The sequence below is a fragment of the Schistocerca nitens genome, chromosome 2 (assembly GCF_023898315.1).
Source record: "Schistocerca nitens isolate TAMUIC-IGC-003100 chromosome 2, iqSchNite1.1, whole genome shotgun sequence".
Classification (NCBI taxonomy): domain Eukaryota; kingdom Metazoa; phylum Arthropoda; class Insecta; order Orthoptera; family Acrididae; genus Schistocerca; species Schistocerca nitens.
Window position 1 is genome coordinate 450,273,878 of NC_064615.1, and position 21,528 is coordinate 450,295,405.

The window sequence follows — 21,528 nt, forward strand, 5'->3', positions numbered from 1 at the left end:
GAGAACTGAAATATGACAATAATTTCCCATGATCTCTCTTGACCTGTTTTTGAGAAATGCTTTAACTTTGGCATGTTTCAGTGCCTCTGGGTAGTAGCCCTCTTCAGAACACTGATTTATCACTTGAGCTAGTGGGTTTCCAATTAAGTCGTGTACTGCCTTAATAACTTAAGAGAATATTCCATCCCAATTCGTAGAGTTTTTATTTTTAATGCTAAGTTTGCATTTTCTATGTACTTTACATTAACTTTAAAAAGTTTTTAAGGTGTTCATAGTTTTCATCTAGGTGAAAGGGATTTACTTTTTGTGTTACTCTGTTACTTTGAGATCATATTTTGGCTACATTTATGAAGAATTAATTGAAGCACTCTGGTATTATCCTGTTATTTGCCAATAGTTTTGGCAACTCTCTTAACTATTCTTTTATAAAATCTAACATCGTCAATGAATCAGTGTTTCTATTATATTTTAGTTCTCACTGCAACTGCCTCTTCCTAACAACGGAAATTCTATACTTTGGATGATTGACTTTAATTAATTTGTCACTTTATCACTCCAGTTTCCAGGTGGAAATGTTCCACTAACAATACATAGAAAACTATTTAGAAATTTGTGAAGTTTTCATTCTTGAGGTACAATGATCTTCTAGCACAGCCTGTTGGTAGCTCTTTCACCAAGGTATTTTAGCACGAAGTGAGGTGGCACAATGGTAAGGCACTGAAAAATGATTCAAATTTCCATTTGGTCATCTAGATTTAGGTTTTCTGCAGCTTATCTAAACCACTGAAGGTAACAGATGAGGTGGTTTCTTTGAAAGGACATGGCTGGTTTCCTTTCCTATTCTTCCTACCTGAGCTTGCATACCCACTCCAGTGACCTTGTCATTCATGGAACATTAAACCCTAATCCTGCTTCCTTCCATACTTTGGCAAGACAGTACCAGACCACATGTGGCGAGGAATGTAAAAGCCTTTCTTAAAGTATAGTGGATGCCACTTTTTCCCTGTCTTCACAGTTTCTGGACATGTTGAACATTGAATATGTTTGGAATGGGGTTGGATGACAGACTTTTTCATCACCATCCTCCATAAATCATTGTTGATACTTTGGGGCCTCCCATACAAGATACATGTAGGTAGGTTCTCCACCAACACTTCCAGGCCCTTTTTGATTGCATGTCATGACCTATACAGTTCCTGACTGCAGAACATGGGACTTCATATCATAGCAAAGGTTCATTGTCAGACATCACGTACAGTTCTGTATTATAATGACTGTATAGTGAAATGTATCTTATCTGTGGTACAAAGTTCACATCAGTCCCATGTACCATTCTTGATCTTGTAATTTTGGTAGTCATTAGTGTATCCTGGTTTATTCCTGTTATACTCATATATGGAGGATGAAACGAAACAGATTTTGTCTTAAAGGTCTTTGTTGAAACAAGTGATCGTACTGGCACAGTGGTTACAGCACTGGACTTGGGTTTGGCAGGACTGGGTCTAATCATACAGATTTAGTTTTTTCAGTGGTTTCCCCAAATTGCTAAAGTTGTGCCAAGATAGTCCTTTTGAGGAGGACACATATAATTTCCTTTACCACCTTTGCCCAATTTAAGCTTATGCTCTGGCTCTAATATCATTATTATTAGAAAGATTTCACTTATTTTGAACATTCATTCCAGCAAACAATGCACCACAAAAGTAAAAAAAGAAAAAAAATTGTTTCAGAAAGTGCACTAAATACCATAGTCCAGTGATTTTCTTTTTTTCTAAGATGCTGAACCCACTTGTTATCTGCAGCATATTGGAAGGGTGAATCTATTGAGAAGTTTGTTATGAGTGCTCATGTAACATGTTTGTTAAAGTATTTCTCACTATAGGCAGTGTGACATGGACGCATATCCAGATAGGATCTTAATTTCAATCTATAATATGACAACTGATTTTCAATTAACAGATTTAATGATCAAAGTAATCCAACATGACTATTAATACTACAAGAAATCTCTTTTGACCAATATCTCTATCAAAAGTTGATGTATCAATTTCAGCTGTTTAAAGCATAATTTATAAATTAGTACACTCTATTGTAGGCCTGCTGCTTCAATAATGCAGGTTTTATTGAAAACTAATTAATTACAAGTAAATCACAGATATATCATGACTCCTCTTAAGCTAAACTTAAACAAAGAGTCAGTGGTGGATACCTCATGGTCATTAAAGTACTCTGCAGATTTACTGAATAGCTCAAATTTTAGTGCTGGAGAAGGCAGTAAGTTTGTCTTACTGAGAAGCATTAAAATATGAAACACTCTCTTGGTGCATGAATACACCATTGTTTTCTTCGTGATAAGTCCAATATGGAGTCAAACAGAGAACGGAAACAGCAACACATTAGCGAAATAGGCAAGCCCATGTACAGGCCAAATAGTGATGGCAGGGAATAATAAAGGCCAAGTCATTGTCCAGAAAATGCACAGCTAGTGCAAGGTCATCATAAATAAGTCCATCAGATAGCATAGAGAGTACACATAAGTGAGCTGTGACAAGTGAGTCCAAGATAGTCTGTGGCAGTTCTTGAATCTGCCACTATTATCTACCTTTGTGACCTGGCTCTGGTTCTTTGTACTGTAAACTAGATTTAAAATTTTAAGGTTTTGGACAATGTCCTCCTTCAGAGATAACTAATACAGTACACACACACACACACACACACACACACACACACACACACACACGCAAAAAAAAAAAAAATAGTGGCTGTATTGTCCTGATACATCACTCTGATTCAACAACATATTACGTGCTTGTACACAGCTCAATGCCTCAGCCATATGGCGAGTTGTTTCCTTTACTTCTCCTATTATTTGTTTTCCACCCAGGACTTTCCTGTATTAAATAAATATGTGCCTTTACTTTAAGCTAACCAAGATAGAAAGTGATGGTAGACTGTATTTCAGTTACCCGAAGGGACAAGGTTTGATCTATTGCCGGTTATGTTCTGGATACACGGTGGTGGCTTCACAGCAGGTGATGGATCTGACAGTTTATATGGACCAGATATTCTCATTGAGTGTAATGTTCTGGTTGTCACCATCAACTACAGACTTGGTGCCTTTGGTAAGTATATACCACACTTTTTTAAAAGTTGTGACATTATTGTTCTCTATTTGGAATATTGATCATGTGAATTCAATCTTCTTCAAACAATTTCTTCTTCATTCTTTTTCTTTCTTGATTTTTCCCCACAGTTTATTAATGGATTTCTTCACCAAATATTTATGAACTTCTTGAAACACTGACTCCTGAAATAATAATTTTATTGCACTATGAAACACAATCTTGCATCATTTGGTCACCAAGCTCCTTGAGTTTTATGTTCACTCTGCAGCAGAGTGTGCATTAATTAAAACTTCCTGAGTGATTAAAATTGTGTGCTGGACTGAGACTCAAAACTTGGACTATTGTATTTCACAGTCAAGTGCTCTACTAATGAGCTGTCTAAGCCTGACTCACTACCTGTCCTTACAGCTTCAACCAGTACCTCATCTCCTACCTTCCAAAATTAGAAAGATAAGTGGATGAGATACTGGCAGAAGGGCAGCTATTACGGCAGGTCATAAGTCATGCTTGTATAGCTCAGTGCCCATGAAAGACAAGGGTCACAAGTTTGAGTCCCAGTCCTGCCAGGAAGCTTCCTTGGATTTCATAATCTCTGTCTCCATTAGACAGCCATTTTCAATAAAAAAATATAGAGAAAAAAAAAAAAGAAAAAGGTAGGGTCATATTTGTTCTTCAGCTGCTACTGCCCAGCCTCCCATACATGCTGAAACAATGAACTGTGCTGCATCACAAAACATATAATACTACACATTATAATTAGTGCCATGCGGCGTAGCCGTATTGTCTGAGGCGTCTTGTCACGGTCCAAGCGGCTCCCCATGTCAGAGGTTCGAGTCCTCCCTCGGGCATGGGTTGTCTATAGCGTAAGTTAGTTTAAGTAGTGTGTAGGCTTAGGGACCGATGACCACAGCAGTTTGGTCCCATAAGACCTTATCACAAATTTCCAATTCTCCAAGTATAATTAGTATTTGCTCAAGTTACATGTCATCACCTCTTATAGTCCAGAAACAGCTTCCAACAGAATTAAAGAACCCACAGAAGTATATTTCCACATTCATATAACTTAATGCAACGAGTATATATCATAAATAATTCTTTTACCTCTTCAGAGTACCTGCCCTAACTCAATTATACTAAATTACTTAGCTGTTAAAACATGCATAATGAAACCTGCCAATCAAAAGTTTTGTGGTATTATAGTGCCTCATACATTTTCTGTTATATTTCTTACCATGTTTCACAATGTTAAACAATTTGTATTTAATTTTGATAGTAACAAATGATTTCATACAGAGGAGTGAAAGAAGGAAGGAAAATTAGAGCTTAATGTTCTGTTGATGATAAAGTCCTTAGGGACAGAGCACAAGATGAGTGGGTGGGGGGGGGGGGGGGGGAGTGGAGGTTAGGGAAAAGAGGGGGGGGGGGTTAGGGAAGGAAATCAGTCATCTGCTCTTTGTCTGCAGTGATTTAGTGAAACCATAGGAAATGTATGGCCAGATGGATATTTGAATTGTCCCTCTCTCAAATGCAAGTGCAGTGTCCTAACTAGGAAAACCTGAATTTAAATTCTGAATTTTATTTGATCCTGCAGGATTGCATGGTGTACAGAAAGGTTAAAAGGAGAAAATATTCATTGTCATCTACTTCTGAACCATCTGTCTTACATTGTAACATCATCAATTATACACAAATTTAATGTGATAAATACTCTTCAATACTGTAAAATTTGTTTTCCACCATGTAGTCTTTCAGGTTCTCTGGAAAGTTTACGTCATGTGCACTGTCATGCAGGTTTTTAGGATGCAGTTTTACCAATTTCATATCTGAGTAATGAGTTCTGTTTTCAAGCATTTGCAGACAGGAGGTATGCTTCATATGTCATTCTTCCTCTGTGTGTTGTGGGTGGTTACACTAATATCTGTAATCCACTCTACATTATCTTTCGTGATGTATGTTATTGCTTTATATATTTGCAAAGATGTAAAAGATAAGGTACCTGTATTTTTAAAGAAATTTCTGTATGTCTCAGAAGACTTTTTACTTAAAATGATGCTGATTGCTTCTTTTGTTTCTTGAGTGTTTGAGTTTCCCCACACTGTCACTTCATACTGCAGGTATGGTTCAAAGAGGCTATAGTATAGTGTGCAGAGAATCTGCTTGTCTGCATACTGTGATAGCTGCTTCATTACGAATATGATGGAACTGAGTTTTTTGTAGACAGAATTGATATATTTTTTCATATTTTGACTCATTATCCACAGCAATACCTAAGAATTAGTAGATCCTAATTCTTCCAGCCTCATTTCATCCACCTCTAAACTATGTACATATCCTTGATCTGAAAACTACATACGCCATCTATTTTAGATTTATAACCAGCCCATTTTCCAAGAGCAATCAAATTGTTATGTTTGCGCAAATGTTTGCTCTTCTCTCAAACTGTTCCACATTTTGGTCACTGTCAGTGTTATCATGTCATCTGCATACAATATTTTCTTCTCTTTCTCTTCAACACTTATATCATCAACAAATAGATTACTGTAATTAGTAGAGGCCCCACTGCTAATCCCTGTGGTACTTCATATTTGATGGCTTTGATTTCTGACTGATAAGCATTCCCTATTGATACATATTGTTTCCTGTTGTATAAGTATGATTATCCACTCCCCTGTTTGCCCTTGAATACCATAGTTTCCCAATATCCATATCAGTTTATGGAGGTGCATCCTCATATATATCCACATCAGTATTTCATGGCCAATGGTGCTGAATGCTTTGGAGAGATCCAAAAACATAATTGGATTCAACTTTTTTCATCTACGTACTGTATAATGCATTCTGTCAGACTGATTCTGTAGATTAACAGTTTCTGAAAAAAATGCTGTGATGGTATGCCCACCACATAACATAAAAATGTCTGTGAGCATAAATGTGCAAGGATAACTCTTGACAGGTTGCAGAGAGACAAAATTGTATAAGTATTCTGAACTTCTATTAAATTTTTGCATTGTTCAAGAGATGAACCAGAAACCTCGGTAGTTACTAATGAAAATAATGGAATTCTGGAACTAATGTCAAGGGAGGTGAAATATGTTGTTTGTGGAGGAAGACAGTTCCCCAGTACTAGAACACTGGTGTAATTACTCTGTTTCACATGAATGGAGATGGAAAAGACAGAAAACTGCATGTCTACTATAAACTTATTTTGTTCACTTCACAGTTTTCAAATGGTTCTTATGGAGAAAATAGAGAAACGAGTGTTAATTACCACTTTGTCTGGAACTCAAAGATTTTGAGAAAGCTTTGACCCTATTTCACCAAAGTCTGTACTAATAGCCTTTGGGGAAAAGATACTGATTAAATCTGTGTTAGTATACTGGTACAGAAGAATACGTCATAACTGCTTCTGTGTAAATCAAACTTCATCAGGATAGTGAGAAATTCAAAACTGACAAAGGAATCAGGCAAAGAGGAATGTCATTGCCAAAAATGTTTTTGCAGCTGTAGAGGAAATTTTCAGATCCATAAACTGAGAGGAAGAAGAAAGAATATAGTTTAATTGAACTTGAACTACTAACTTTTTTTTCATGACATTATACTGTGTGCTTCCAATGCAGATAAATTCCAACATTTGTAGGATCTCAATAGATCAACTCTGTGAGTAAGGCATGTATGAAAATCAGTTGTGCTAACATTAAAACAATGCTTTATTTGCAACTCTTAAAAAAATTGATGTGTCTTTGAACTTTCAGCAACTGACGGAAATGACTGGTAAAACTGCAAAATTAATAAACATCCTTGTTCAATTCATATTTCTACCCTATTCTATCAACCCTGCCATTCATTAACCTTACTTTTTTCCAGTTAGAAAAAATTTCAGATTCCTGTGTTGCATTGAACAATAAATTTGCGAGCACAAAACTTTTCTTTTTACACTGAATACATCTATTGCATATCAGCCAGATGATGATAACAATCAGAAAAGGTGGACACTTTTAATTATTCAGTAGATTCTAAAGCTAAAAATTGCATAAAATTTCATGAAAACTGGCAATGTACAAATGATTGCTAAAAGATGAGAAGACAGATTTTCTTAAAATCCAGGCTAATGTGCAGTACATACAAACTACAGAACAGCAATGCATCCATGGATATAAGTCATTTGCCAAAATAATAAAAAAATAAGCTACCTTTTGAAAATTTAAGACAAACAACATATACTGCTGACAATAAATAGATTTTTTATATACTTTCTTGAGCACTCACTCCCTCACTCCAGTATGCAAAATACAAACAAACATATGTACACTATTATTCTCCCTTCCAATCATATACAGCAATGCTTAATGCAAACACAAAAAGTGTACGTTTTTGGAAGTCATAATGGTTTTTTTTATGTAGTCTTGTAGATTCTGTCTCATATAATTTAGCATTATTGTTTCAGTCATCTATAGAGAAAAAGAGACCTTTCTTTAGACTGCAACAAATTTTAGTACTAAAACATATTCCCTTCTTTACTGTTAACAAGTTAAATTTTTTAATTAAATATCACAAAGTTATTAGATGTTCAATAGAATACACACATTTGACAGAAGAATGCACAGGCTATAAATATAGATTTTTATTCAGAAATATTAACAATCTACACACATGAGAAAATGTTTTGCATCACCTTGATTCCCACAACTCTTGAAGATAGATTGTGACTGTGGATATTGTATCACAGGTACAGTGCCTTTGACTGTTCAGAGAAGTCACTAAGCCTGCCAAAAGATGTAAACAAACATGCATGAGCAGTGCCTATTAGACAGAGGAGGTCTGACAGCCGATCAGTTCCAGTGATTCCACCAGGAAGGAGGTACACGGCTCGGTTGTCTGTAGTTCAACCATGCCTAGACGTCAATCCCATGGTTTGATTGTGTCCGCATTGTTACATTGTGCCAGGAAGGGCTCTCAACAAGGGAGGGGTCCAAGCAACACGGAGTGAACCAAAGCAATGTTGTTCAGACATGGAGGAGATATAGAGAGACAGGAACTGTCGATGACATGACTTGCTCAGGCCCCTCAAGGGCTACTACTGCAGTGGATGACCGCTACATACAGATTATGGCTCGGAGGAACCCTGACAGCAATGCTACCCTGTTGAATAATGCTTTTTGTGCAGCCACAGGACGTCATGTTACTATTCAAACTGTGCGCAATAGGCTGCATGACGCACAACTTCACCCCCAATGTCCATGGCGAGGTCCATCTTTGGGACCATGACACCATGCAGTGTGGTACAGATGTGCCCAACAGCATGCCGAATGGACTGCTCAGGATTGGCATCATCATTTTCTCTTCACCGATGAGTGTTGCATATGCCTTCCACGAGACAATCACTGGAGACATGTCTGGAGGCAATCCGGTCAGGCTGAACGCCGTAGACATGCTGTCCAGCGAGTGCAGCAAGGTGGAGGTTCCCTGCTGTTTTGGGGTGGCAGTATGTGAGGCTGACATACACCACTAGTGGTCACGGAAGGCACCGTAACAGCTGTACAATATGTGAATGCCATCCTCCGACTGATAGTGCAACCGTATCAGCAGCATATTGGTGAGGCATGTGTCTTCATGGATGACAATTTGCGCCCCCATCATGCACATCTTGTGGATGACTTCCTTCAAGATAATGACATCGCTTGATTAGAGTGGCCAGTATGTTCTCCAGACATGGACCCTACTGAACATGCCCGGGACAGATTAAAAAGGGCTGTTTATGGACGACATGACCCACCAACCAAGCTGAATCACCATTGAGGAGTGGGACAATCTGCACCAACAGTGCCTTGACGAACTTGTGGGTAGTGTGTCACTATGAAAACAGCAATGAATCAGTGCAAGAGGACATGCTACTGGGAATTAGAGGTACTGGTGTGTACAGCAATCTGGACTAACACCTCTGAAGGTCTCACTGTATGGTGGTACAACATGCAATGTGTTGTTTTCATGAGCAATAAAAAGGGCAGAAATGATGTTTATGTTGATATCTAGTCCAATTTCCTGTACAGGTTTCAGAACTTTTGGAATTGAGGTGGTAAAAAACTTTTTTTGATGTGTGTACATTTCATTTTAAAAGTAAAAGGAAACTCTCACTGAAGACAATACCATTTTACCAAATATGTCCAAATAAGGCAAAAAATGTTTATAGCAGGTAGTGTTCTCCTGTTGCTAGTAGATTAGATTAGATTAGATTAATACTAGTTCCATGGATCATGAATACGATATTTCATAATGATGTGGAACGAGTCGAATTTTCCAATACATGACATAATTAGGTTAATTTAACAACATACTTAAGTTAATATAACAACTTTATTTTTTGTGTTTTTTGTTTTTCTTTATTTTTATTTTTTTTATTTTTTTATTTTTTTAAATATTTTTGTTTCGTTTGTTTCTCTTTTTTTCTTAATTTATATCTAAAAATTCCTCTATGGAGTAGAAGGAGTTGTGATTCAGAAATTCTTTTAATTTCTTCTTAAATACTTGTTGGTTATCTGTCAGACTTTTGATACTATTTGGTAAGTGACCAAAGACTTTAGTGCCAGTATAATTCACCCCTTTCTGTGCCAAAGTTAGATTTAATCTTGAATGGTGAAGATCATCCTTTCTCCTAGTATTGTAGTTATGCACACTGCTATTACTTTTGAATTGGGTTTGGTTGTTAATAACAAATTTCATAACAGAGTATATATACTGAGAAGCTACTGTGAATATCCCTAGATCCTTAAATAAATGTCTGCAGGATGATCTTGGGTGGACTCCAGCTATTATTCTGATTACACACTTTTGTGCAATAAATACTTTATTCCTCAGTGATGAATTACCCCAAAATATGATGCCATACGAAAGCAATGAGTGAAAATAGGCGTAGTAAGCTAATTTACTAAGATGTTTATCACCAAAATTTGCAATGACCCTTATTGCATAAGTAGCTGAACTCAAACGTTTCAACAGATCATCAATGTGTTTCTTCCAATTTAATCTCTCATCAATGGACACACCTAAAAATTTGGAATATTCTACCTTAGCTATATGCTTCTGATTAAGGTCTATATTTATTAATGGCGTCATACCATTCACTGTACGGAACTGTATGTACTGGGTCTTATCAAAATTCAGTGAGAGTCCGTTTACAAGGAACCAATTAGTAATTTTCTGAAAGACAGTATTGACAATTTCATCAGTTAATTTTTGTTTGTCAGGTGTAATTACTATACTTGTATCATCAGCAAAGAGAACTAACTTTGCCTCTTCATGAATATAGCATGGCAAGTCATTAATATATAATAAGAACAACAAAGGACCCAAGACTGACCCTTGTGGAACCCCATTCTTGATAGTTCCCCAGTTTGAGGAATGTGCTGATCTTTGCATGTTATGAGAACTACTTATTTCAACTTTCTGCACTCTTCCAATTAGGTACGAATTAAACCATTTGTGCACTGTCCCACTCATGCCACAATACTTGAGCATGTCTGGCAGAATTTCATGATTTACACAATCAAAAGCTTTTGAGAGATCACAAAAAATCGCAATGGGTGGTGTTCGGTTATTCAGATCATTCAAAATTTGACTGGTGAAAGCATATATGGCATTTTCTGTTGAAAAACCTTTCTGTTCTACTTATTACCTAATCTTATTTATTATTGTGCAAGAAGACAAAAGTATAATTGTTACAGTGCATTACAATGTTCACAATACATTTAGCATATTTTAACATAGTAAGATAAAATTCTTTATATTTTATCAGTAATCAGACATTTGTATCTCTCTTCCATTCTATAGGTTTTCTAAGCACAGGTGATTCAGTTTTACCTGGAAATATGGGCCTCAAGGACCAAGTGATGGCTCTGCAGTGGGTCAAGAGAAATATTGCATCATTTGGTGGAGACCCAAACAACGTTACAATTTTTGGAGAAAGTGCAGGTGGTGCATCCGTGCACTATCTCATGCTGTCACCAATGGCTAAAGGTATGTTTCTTTGCCTTATCAAATTCTCATATACTTCAGGTATTAACCAGCTAGCATGATAGGAATGAAAATAACTAATGTATATTCCCTAACATAGGTCAAATAGCCTACTGCCCATTTGTGTAATAGATGATAAGGCATTTTGTAATGTTTTACTACATACAAACAGTTAAAACACAGTTACTACATATAAACAGTTAAACATAGTCTCAGAATTTGATGCTGGATACTATGTCACTATTGTTTACAGCAGGAAAATTCAATACTGCCTAGGAAAAAAAGCAGAATAAATATAGTGTTTATTTAAAAGACACTAACAATATATTGTGTGGGAATACTAGCTACAATCTGGAGATCTACAGAATTGTCTCTGTGTTGCTTTGAAGTGTGGAAATAGGTCAGTTAACATTTCATTGAGAAATCTTGACATGGTTCAAAATATTGTACAGTAATTTTGTCAACCTGTTTGAAGTCAGAGTGTGTATTGACATTACAAAGATATTGGCACATGGTCAGTTGTGTGTGCAGTACTAGTGGCTGCATTAACCTGTGTAATATAATCCTCCTTTGATACTGATGGTTTAACATACACCAAATACTGTGCAATACCCTACTGAAAAGAGTTGAAAGAGCAGTGTTTGTTTGATCATTATTTGTTTGATTCACAGCTGATACTGAGGTTCTACAAACATAAGGGATAATAATGTCTACATTTACGATACTAGAGTTCTACAAATAATTTGTACTATTCATAGAGGAAAAGAATGATGTACTTGCTACGGTTACATAGATTCCTTTCACTATTTGACACATTCAAATTTAACTGGCTAATGTGCATCTGTGAATAAAAGTGTTTTTTGTTAGTAGCTCATGACCTGACTTGTTCTACACCATAGTGCATGAGACAGGTACTAATTGGCACTAATAATATCGTCACCTGGTTACAGGTCTTTTCCATAAGGCAATTATTCAGAGTGGTGCAGCATTTTGTCCTTGGGCATTCACAAATGAGCCACGCAAGAATGCATTAAAATTGGCAGCATCTTTGGGATGTAATTCAACAGACAGCAATGATATACTCTCATTTCTTTCAAAAGTACCACAAAAAAAGATCCATGAGAACAGTATGAAGCTATTCAGCAAGGAGGTAAGTTGTACTTTCTTCTTTTTGTCTTTGTATTCATGTTTATTTGGTCCTGTAAATCTTATATGTACAGCATAGCACATCAGATATCAGACATGTTGATGTAAATTTAACTTTATGTTTACATGGTGTTTTCTATGTATTAATGAATACATTTTTTTCATCTCTGACTTTAGTTAGAAAATTACAATTGAAAATATGAGCAAACTTATACAGTATTAATGATTACACTCTTAACATGTTACAAGTAGGTAGTCACATTTAAGCAATATTTTTGTAAATATTAAAGTATGTGGCTTATATACATAACATTAATTTTCTTAGGCTCTCAAAGATTTTTGAGGAACTCTTCTAGAGTATAGAAGCAATGCATTAATACACATTCTTTTAATATTGCTTTAAATTTTTTTAGATCATTTTTTACTTTACTTTCTTTTGGTAACTTATTGTAAATATTTTTCCGTAGTGTAATGTTCCTCTCTGGCACAAACTGGTTTTTATTGTACTGCCTTAGATCACTTCTTCACTTTGCAATTTTCTTCCAAAATAACAATGTAACCATCATGTTGGCACCAATAACATTTGTCTCATAAATTCAGAGACCACTCCATACTCTATTTTTTGCCTGGATGAAATACATAAGGCCAGTAATATTGCATGTAATGTGAATGCATAGCTTGCACATTGGTTTATCATTTCCAGAACTTATTGTCTCGCACTATATTCATAGTGCCCCTGCCCATTATACTCTTGCTTCATCAGGAAAGAGGGAAGGAGAGGGAAAGACGAAATGATGTGGGTTTTAAGGGAGAGGGTAAGGAGTCATTCCAATCCCGGGAGCGGAAAGACATACCTTAGGGGGAAAAAAGGACAGGTATACACTTGCACACACACACATATCCATCCACACATATACAGACACAAGCAGACATTTGTAAAGGCAAAGAGTTTGGGCAGAGATGTCAGTTGAGGCGGAAGTACAGAGGCAAAGTTGTTGTTGAACGACAGGTGAGGTATGAGTGGCGGCAACTTGAAATTAGCGGAGGTTGAGGCCTGGTGGGTAACGGGAAGAGAGGATATACTGAAGGGCAAGTTCCCATCTCCGGAGTTCTGACAGGTTGGTGTTAGTGGGAAGTATCCAGATAACCAGGATGGTGTAACACTGTGCCAAGATGTGCTGCCCATGCACCAAGGCATGTTTAGCCACAGGGTGATCCTCATTACCGACAAACACTGTCTGCCTGTGTCCATTCATGTGAATGGACAGTTTGTTGCTGGTCATTCCCGCATAGAAAGCTTCACAGTGTAGGCATGTCAGTTGGTAAATCACGTGGGTGCTTTCACACATGGCTCTGCCTTTGGCCGTGTACACCTTCCGGATTACAGGACTGGAGTAGGTGGTGGTGGGAAGGTGCATGGGACAGGTTTCACACTGGGGGCGGTTACAAGGGTAGGAGCCAGAGGGTAGGGAAGGTGGTTTGGGGATTTCATAGGGATGAACCAAGAGGTTACGAAGGTTAGGTGGATGGCGGAAAGACTCGTATGCCAACCTATTTATGGGTCACTTAGAGGAAGCCTTCTTCGTTACCCAGGCCTGCCAATATATAATAGAGGGAAACATTCCACGTGGGAAAAATATATCTAAAAACAAAGATGATGTAACTTACCAAACGAAAGCGTTGGCATATTGATAGACACACAATACAACACAAACACACACACAAAATTCAAGCTTTCGCAACCAACGGTATTTTCTTGGAGTACAAGTTTCATGTTTGGTTCTTTATTATGGTATAATGCCATGCATGCTAGAAGATGAAATTGTGCACTTGAAATGCAGCAAACAATTTGCCAATAGTGTTGAATAAAACACTTTGTTTCAAATACACTGACTGCCTCAATGGAAAAGATTAATAAAAGCCAAATTTCTTTAGCAAACTGACAAAAATAACTTCATTGTTCTGCAAGGTGATTGATGTTTGAGTGTCAGAAAGGTGGAAATAAAATAAAGTCTGAAACTAATAACTTATTTTAGCCTTCCGTAGTTATATGAATGTGTTTTAATTCACTTGATAGCTCCCAGCCACAGAAATTCAATTTGTTTTCATTTGACGTGAGAGCAGTAAACAAAGAGGAAACAGTAAAATTACTAAATGTAAACATGGGTACATGGAGACTACACACTTTCCCACTATAACTCAGACTGCTCTGGGGATCAGCCCCAAATCTACGATATTTCCAATCCAGGGAAATTCCGCACCTCTCCCGCCCCCTTCTCTCCCTCCCTCCCTCCCTCCCTCAAGGGGGCATTTACATGCCCCTCCCAGCCCCCCCCCCCTCCCAAGAGTGTTTGAGATAGGACATCGAAAGTTTTAAAAAAATCAAATTTTGAAAAATATGTCCAATTTGTAGCACACATCTTTCTGAAGAGTCTAATACATAAAACGTGTGAGTTCAAGGAAATGAAAGACATGTTATTTGTATATTCAGGAGAGTGGAAATTAAAATGCCCTGTGGTACCTCTCCTGCTCCCAGTTGAACAGTTTAAAAACAAGACCTCACAATTAATACTGGATGAGATTATTTGTTATCTGAGGCAACATAAAACCAGTAAAGAAAAGAGACAAGCAAGACAGTACACATTTCTTCAATCCTTAGTTCCTAGCATTTTCTTCTCTCTAATCTTGCTACATCTTTACGTTGTGTGCTTTCCTTTCTGCGAAAGAATCTACTATCTTATCAAAGTTTGTCAAACGTTTTGCTACATGAAAAATTGAAACGTTGTTGTCTAATACTAAAAAAGCTGTTAATACAAATCTACCCAAGACTGGCGTAGTTCCTCAATCAGATTACATCTACTTTGTCACTGTCTGCTAGATAAAACAAAATAGGCATTTCTAATATTGCAGCAATTGTAACAGATACCAAATAAACGAGACTGTTTTGGCACAAATGGTCATTTTCATAAAACAACAGACTATAATTCACGAAGTACCAATATGGAATGCCTATTAGGCATACTACAAGCAAAAAGCTTTAAGTTAGGAAATAGTTCCACATTTCATTCATACACTCCAGTTTCTCAAGCATGAGATCGAAAAGTAGTAGTACGAAATTTTTATATAAATTTGGAATCGTCATATTCTTCCATAATTTGTGTGATGTCCTTGTTTCTTCTCCTTCCTTCTTCTAACAAACAATCTTGTCATCACTAATTCTGTAACTGTTCCTGCCATTGTCAAAATTTATTCACTGGTTAACTTCACAAACACTGCCAGAATCACGGTTTTGTTATCCCGCGATTATTCTCTGGTTAGGCATTGTTACATGTTCATACAGTGCATTTTCCACACTACTTTCAGAACAGAATTTAAGCAGCTGTTAGCTAGGGACTGTACAACTTGCCCTTACTAGTGTAGTAATATGGCCAAAAATTTTCTGCAAAAATTTCGTTTTCATGGATACACCGAGAAGATAATATATAATATTTCTTACCTGTTATTCCTGTTAGTCGTTTACATCCACTCTGGTAATCTGAATCTATGCATTTCATTAATAATTGTAACAATGCTGATCATTCGCAGACCAAGTCAACCACATCATTAGACAGCAATTGGCATTCACCCATTCCGCTTTACTCCGCTCAGCTCTTATAGCCCTGTCCCATTTTGCCTGCAGGAAAGTTTATTTCTAGATGTAATGAGGATTTCCCTGACAGAGACATCATGTACATTATGCATTCATTCAAAAATCAACTTATGATTCATTCAGAAATCAACTTAGAATGTGTCCAAAATTTTCAAAAACCAATAAGGATGTGTTTCAAAATCATATAAATTAATCGATAGGCCAATGTGCACTGGATACTAGGCGCTTTGTGAAACAAGGTTTTCTTCCTCAAGAATATGAATTTGATGTCCCCCCCCCCCCAACCCCCCACCCCTGAAATTGCCAGCCAGGTCAGATACATCAGTTTGCCCCCACCCCCCTCCTTCTAGATCCAGGCCTGTTGCACATGCGTGAATCTGGCAGCTTAGGCACACCAATAAAATTTTCCCTGGTAGCATCTAGCTGCTTGCTGTGACTGCTTACACAGTCAAAAGCCACATTTCTGTAGCCAGAAGCAGGAGGAGGTATGACTCAACTGTGCATGTGCTATTTGTAATTGCTAAAATGAATTCAACGTTAACATTTGTGATGTCATGCTCATCACAGGCAATTTATTATTATAGAGTATTGGACAGTCTTCCTAAAGCCTTTGGCACATTTTGTTGTTGGCAGACGCTTGTATGAGCACTGTCTTTTTTTGTTGTATAAGGTGCATTGCCTTTGCAATTTAAGTCTTATTTTCATTTTTTTCTCTCGTTCATGTTTCATTGCTGCAGAATTATTCTGCAGTAGCAGGATACAGTAATATCCTTTATTAGAGTATCAGTTCTTACCAGTGAAAATTACAAAAATTTAACTGAAAACTAAAACAATGTAAAATTCCCAGAATTCTAAAAAATTCCCGGGTTTTTCCCAGTTTTCTCCCAGATGAAAAAATTCCCGGGTATTTCCTGGATCTCCTGGTTGTCCTGGGTCATTTACACCCTGTAAATGTAAAGTGGAACACTGTTACAGTTGTGCTGGTACTGATTGTGTCAAAATTGTTGTAAAGATGCATTAAGTCTAAAATCCAACACAAATGAATTTTTTTCTGTTACTTGATGAGATGTATAGCTTAAAAGACAAATGTGATACAATGTTGAAGAATAATTGATGTTTAAATGCAGAAGTCAACTCCACTATTGCTGGTCCCAAGTGCAGGGCCTCATCTTGCAAGTGTGGCAAGTAATCACAAACATCTGGGAAACAGAAAAGGTACCAGAAGAATGGAAGTCAGCCCTAATACACATGCTCTATGGGAAAGGAGATGAAACAGACCATAATAACTGCAGAGGAATTTCACTACTGCTTGTGACACAAAATTCTATCCAAAGTCATGTTAAATTGGCTAGAGGCTCAGGTAGATCCACAAATAGGAGGATACCAAGGAGGGTTGTAATCTAACACTTCCTCACATCATTTGTTGATTGTCACTGTCTTTATGGTTAACTCTTTTAATAAGCTTTGAGAGGAGTAAGATTTATAATAAACTTTTTACATATCTTCTTTTCTCATAGTTGGCTCCAGTTCTACATGTCTAGGGGCTGATTCTTGAAGCTGAATTTTTGACATTACAGGTTCTCATGTTTCCAATTGATGTAAGAAATTTGAAGTGAGCCTGCGATGTATTTTTTGTTTTACTCGAAAATTTTATTTTTTCACATGTTTCTATATCAAACTGTCTTTACAACCTACATGTCAACAAAGCCGAAAATTACATTGTTCTTCCCAAAAATAATGGCATGTTGTGACACCACAACCCCTTTTTGGGTCCTGTATTCTATTTCAGTCTCATCTTCACTCTCCAAAAGAGGGCATATATGTAATATTAGTAATTTACACGAATTTAAGCTGTTGATTTGACATTGTCTACATTGTGTCTCGCCAGTATATAGAATTGAAGGAAACATGTTTCTGGTTATCTGGATGTGATACACCAAAGATTCTTCATGCAGCAGTTTAGTAACTAATTTAAACTGTTGCTTTGACATTGTTTACATTGTGTCTCACCAGTATATAGAATGAAGGAAACATATTGGATTAAAAAATAATGTACCATCATAATTTACACACAATACAAATTACAGGCACTTGGTATGAATACAATTGCTGTTGTAATTTTGGAGTAATTAATGATAAAAGTTCCGATATTTCATGTCATTGAGAGACAGCTATTTTTATCTTTTTTAAGTCATAAATTGTTTAGTCTCCTAACAGAAATATGACAGGATGATTTTTCAGTCAGAATCAAACATGCTTATGGTCTGATTGGTGTTAGAGAACTGCAATTACAACTACATAGAAATGTAAAATTTTACTTGCGCAAAATTTAGTTAATTGAATCTAGGCCTTTCATTCAATAAAACTAATCACTCTGTTCACCTGTAAATGATAGGGTGATTTTCCTTTAAGTCAGTAAAATACTATATGCAAATTAACGAAATATCTTGTTGCAATGATAAAACATGTAATTTATAGTCTTGATAGAAAAAGATTCTTTCCTGTTTTTGTATGAAATTGTTCATTGTAATTCCATGTAATTTTCTATGTAATTTGGGAAGATGTATATAAAAACTTTAATTGTTAGTATGCAAAATTCAGTATGTAACAATGACAGTAAATGTTTAAAATCATGTAAATAGAGGTGATTTGTATGCCACCGTAAGTCAGTCTTAGACTGAATTGTGTATCAACAGCATGTAGTCAGACTTTTTAAGTTCACTGCCAAACATCTACTGCACGAAATATGATGTATAGTGAACAGGAACACTTAAACTTATTGAATCCATTGTATAATTCCCATGTGGCAATGCAGTAGCATCAAAATGAACCTACGGTAGCATCATGAAGCAGCACCCTGGATTACAGATTACGTGTTATTTTTTTGATGGAGAATGTCCATAATAAGACATGGTATATTGAACATTGTTTTTCTTGTGTTAAACAATGATACACATCTCAAACTTCACCACAAAACATTTTTGCCACGTTTTATTACAATGTCCAATCACATCAGAGGCATGCCCACTACTACTTCACTCTGCAGTACTAACAATATTCCAAAGGGTTTACAATAACTTAAGTTATCATTTTATCAATGAATCCTGGAATTAACATAATACATAGTGCCAAATTGTGTAAATAATAATAGAAATGTTAAGTGTCCCAAATCAATATGGCGGCAAGTGTACACGTAACTTTAAACCGCTCTGCAGATTTTGAGGACTTAATTTCAATCAAGTGTATTGTTTGTGACGAAACAGTGCTAAATGGAGTTAGAATATGCGTGTTTAAACATAAATGGTGCCATTCACGCTGTTATGCTCAAGAAGATTTACAAATACAGTGTAAATGTGACATAGAGTGTAACGGCCGCGAGATCGCGAGTGAAAAGTGCTACGCGGGAATAGAAGACAGCGTGCATGACGAACTTCAAAAAGAACTTGACATTATAAAAAAATATATAAAAACAATGGAAAATTTGGTACTAACCATACGGGAACTGTCTGAATCGTCAAAGCAACAAGATCTCATTAATGCTAGCCATAAAATTCGTAGGTATGCACAACCAAATGCACAAAGTGTAAACAGTACGACTGTAACTAGAAATATGAACGAACTGATCACTCTAAAAGACACAAGTGAATTAAACGCAAGAAAAGAAAGTGTTAATAGTGCATCTATGGATAAAAATATGAACAAACTATCCACACAAAAATATACAAGTGGATTAAACGGAGAAAAACACAGGGGAAATATTCGTAAGGAAAAAAAAGTAAACAACCATGTTATGCATAAGCAAGGATACAAGCAACAGACATATATTTTTGCAGATAGTCATGGGGGAGGAGTTACGGAAATTATGAGAAGAAATCACCCAGACCTTAATGTAACAGGCATCATCAAACCAGGCGCGCCATTACGCGAAATTCTGAAAAACAGTGACAACATATTAATGACGGGTAACAGCTGCATCATAATAGGAGGCGCAAATGATGTTTACTGTAATGAAACTTGGCGTGCAACGAGAATCCTAAAGGAAACAATCAAAAGGATGCCTCGAGTGCATTTCTACATTGTTAGTATCCCCAGGAGGCACAATCTGATGGAAAAATCGTGCGTAAACATCGAGATTGTTACAGCAAACAGGCTATTTGAGAAAATATGTAGAGGTTTCCAGAATACGACTTTCGTAGAGATAAACAGTGTTCAAAGAGAGCACTTCACAAGACATGGTCTCCACATGAACGTAAAAGGGAAAAAGATTATTAGTGCCGAAATACTTAAATTTATTAATGAGTCATCTGTAATGGAAGTGTCTCCAATCCCAATTCCGCCAAAACAAGAGTTTTCTGTAACAGTGGAACCATCATTATCTGCAGTAGAGCTACAACAGACACCAGTAGCAGCAGCAAAGGCTCAGATATTCTCAGCAGCAGTGTCAGATAAACCAATAGCAGCAGAATCACCACAATCATCAGCAGAGCTGTCGTCATCAGCAACAGCATCCAGAACAGCAGACCCCATAATACTACCTCAAGGAAATGAAAATGCATGTGAGGAAAACATACAAAGGTCATTAGCCGCAGCAGCTAACAAAGAAGGGCAGTCACCAAGTCGGGGAGCACAGGAGCCAACAGCAACCACACAGAAGAGGTGCCTGAGGCCTGGGAGATCAACAGCAGAAGCAGCTTCCAATCAAGACAGATGCCTGAGAACTAGGAGACCAGCTACACTAAGTGAGGATTTTTTATGGTACCGAGTAAGCAGAAAGAGAACATGGAAAAAGATGTAAATAAAACTGTCCATCTTAAATACCAGTGTGACAATAGTGAGAGGAATATAAACACCGGACAAAGATACGATCCATGTTTAATGACACAAACTGAAAAAAATCACTGCATAGTACCAGAAGCAAAGGGAGCAAGTGAAGTGCTTAGTATATTACAGGAAGGGGAACTATTACATTTAAAGCCAACTGTTAGAATACTTCACCAAAATGTTCAATACATAAACAATAAAACAGAGGAACTAGAGGTAATATTACAGGAGTATAGGCCAAACATTCTAGTAGTTACAGAACATGGGCTAAAAGAAAATCACATAGGAATGTACAACTTGAAGAATTATGTGAAAGTAGCCAGTTTTTGCAGAACTTCCTATAAAGGTGGTGGGGTTGCCATTTTTTCTAACTATAAATCAACTAAAGCCATAAATATAACAAAATATGCTATAGAATTGAGCTTTGAAGCTACAGCACTGGAAACTAAAATTGCTGGGAATTTATGTTGTGTATTAGGTTTGTATCGATCACCAAATGGTATAATTAAAACCTTCTTTGAACAGCTGGAAGATATAATCCAACACCTCTCAAAAACATATGCTTATTTGATCATTATAGGAGATCTGAACATAGACACGAGTAAAAATACAGACAATACTAAGACCCTACTGGACTTATTGTGCATATACAATCTAAAAATAAAAATAGATAAACCAACCAGAGTAACAAAGCATAGTGAAACTATTATTGATCATGTAATAACAAATATTCCTACATACTATTGTGACACACAGGTAATAAACTCCACATTAGCAGAC

The 21,528-nt window shown here is 36.6% G+C and overlaps 1 protein-coding gene across 1 annotated transcript in view; it reads left to right on the forward strand.

Annotated features, from left to right (window-relative positions):
* The window catches only part of LOC126236319 (esterase FE4-like), a 236,416-nt gene that overhangs the window by 106,412 nt on the left and 108,476 nt on the right, over positions 1-21,528 (forward strand). Inside the window, exons 3-5 of the mRNA XM_049945533.1 lie at positions 2,963-3,122; positions 10,950-11,135; positions 12,083-12,282. Of these exons, the coding sequence (XP_049801490.1) occupies positions 2,963-3,122; positions 10,950-11,135; positions 12,083-12,282 (546 nt within the window). The remainder of the gene's footprint in view (positions 1-2,962; positions 3,123-10,949; positions 11,136-12,082; positions 12,283-21,528) is intronic.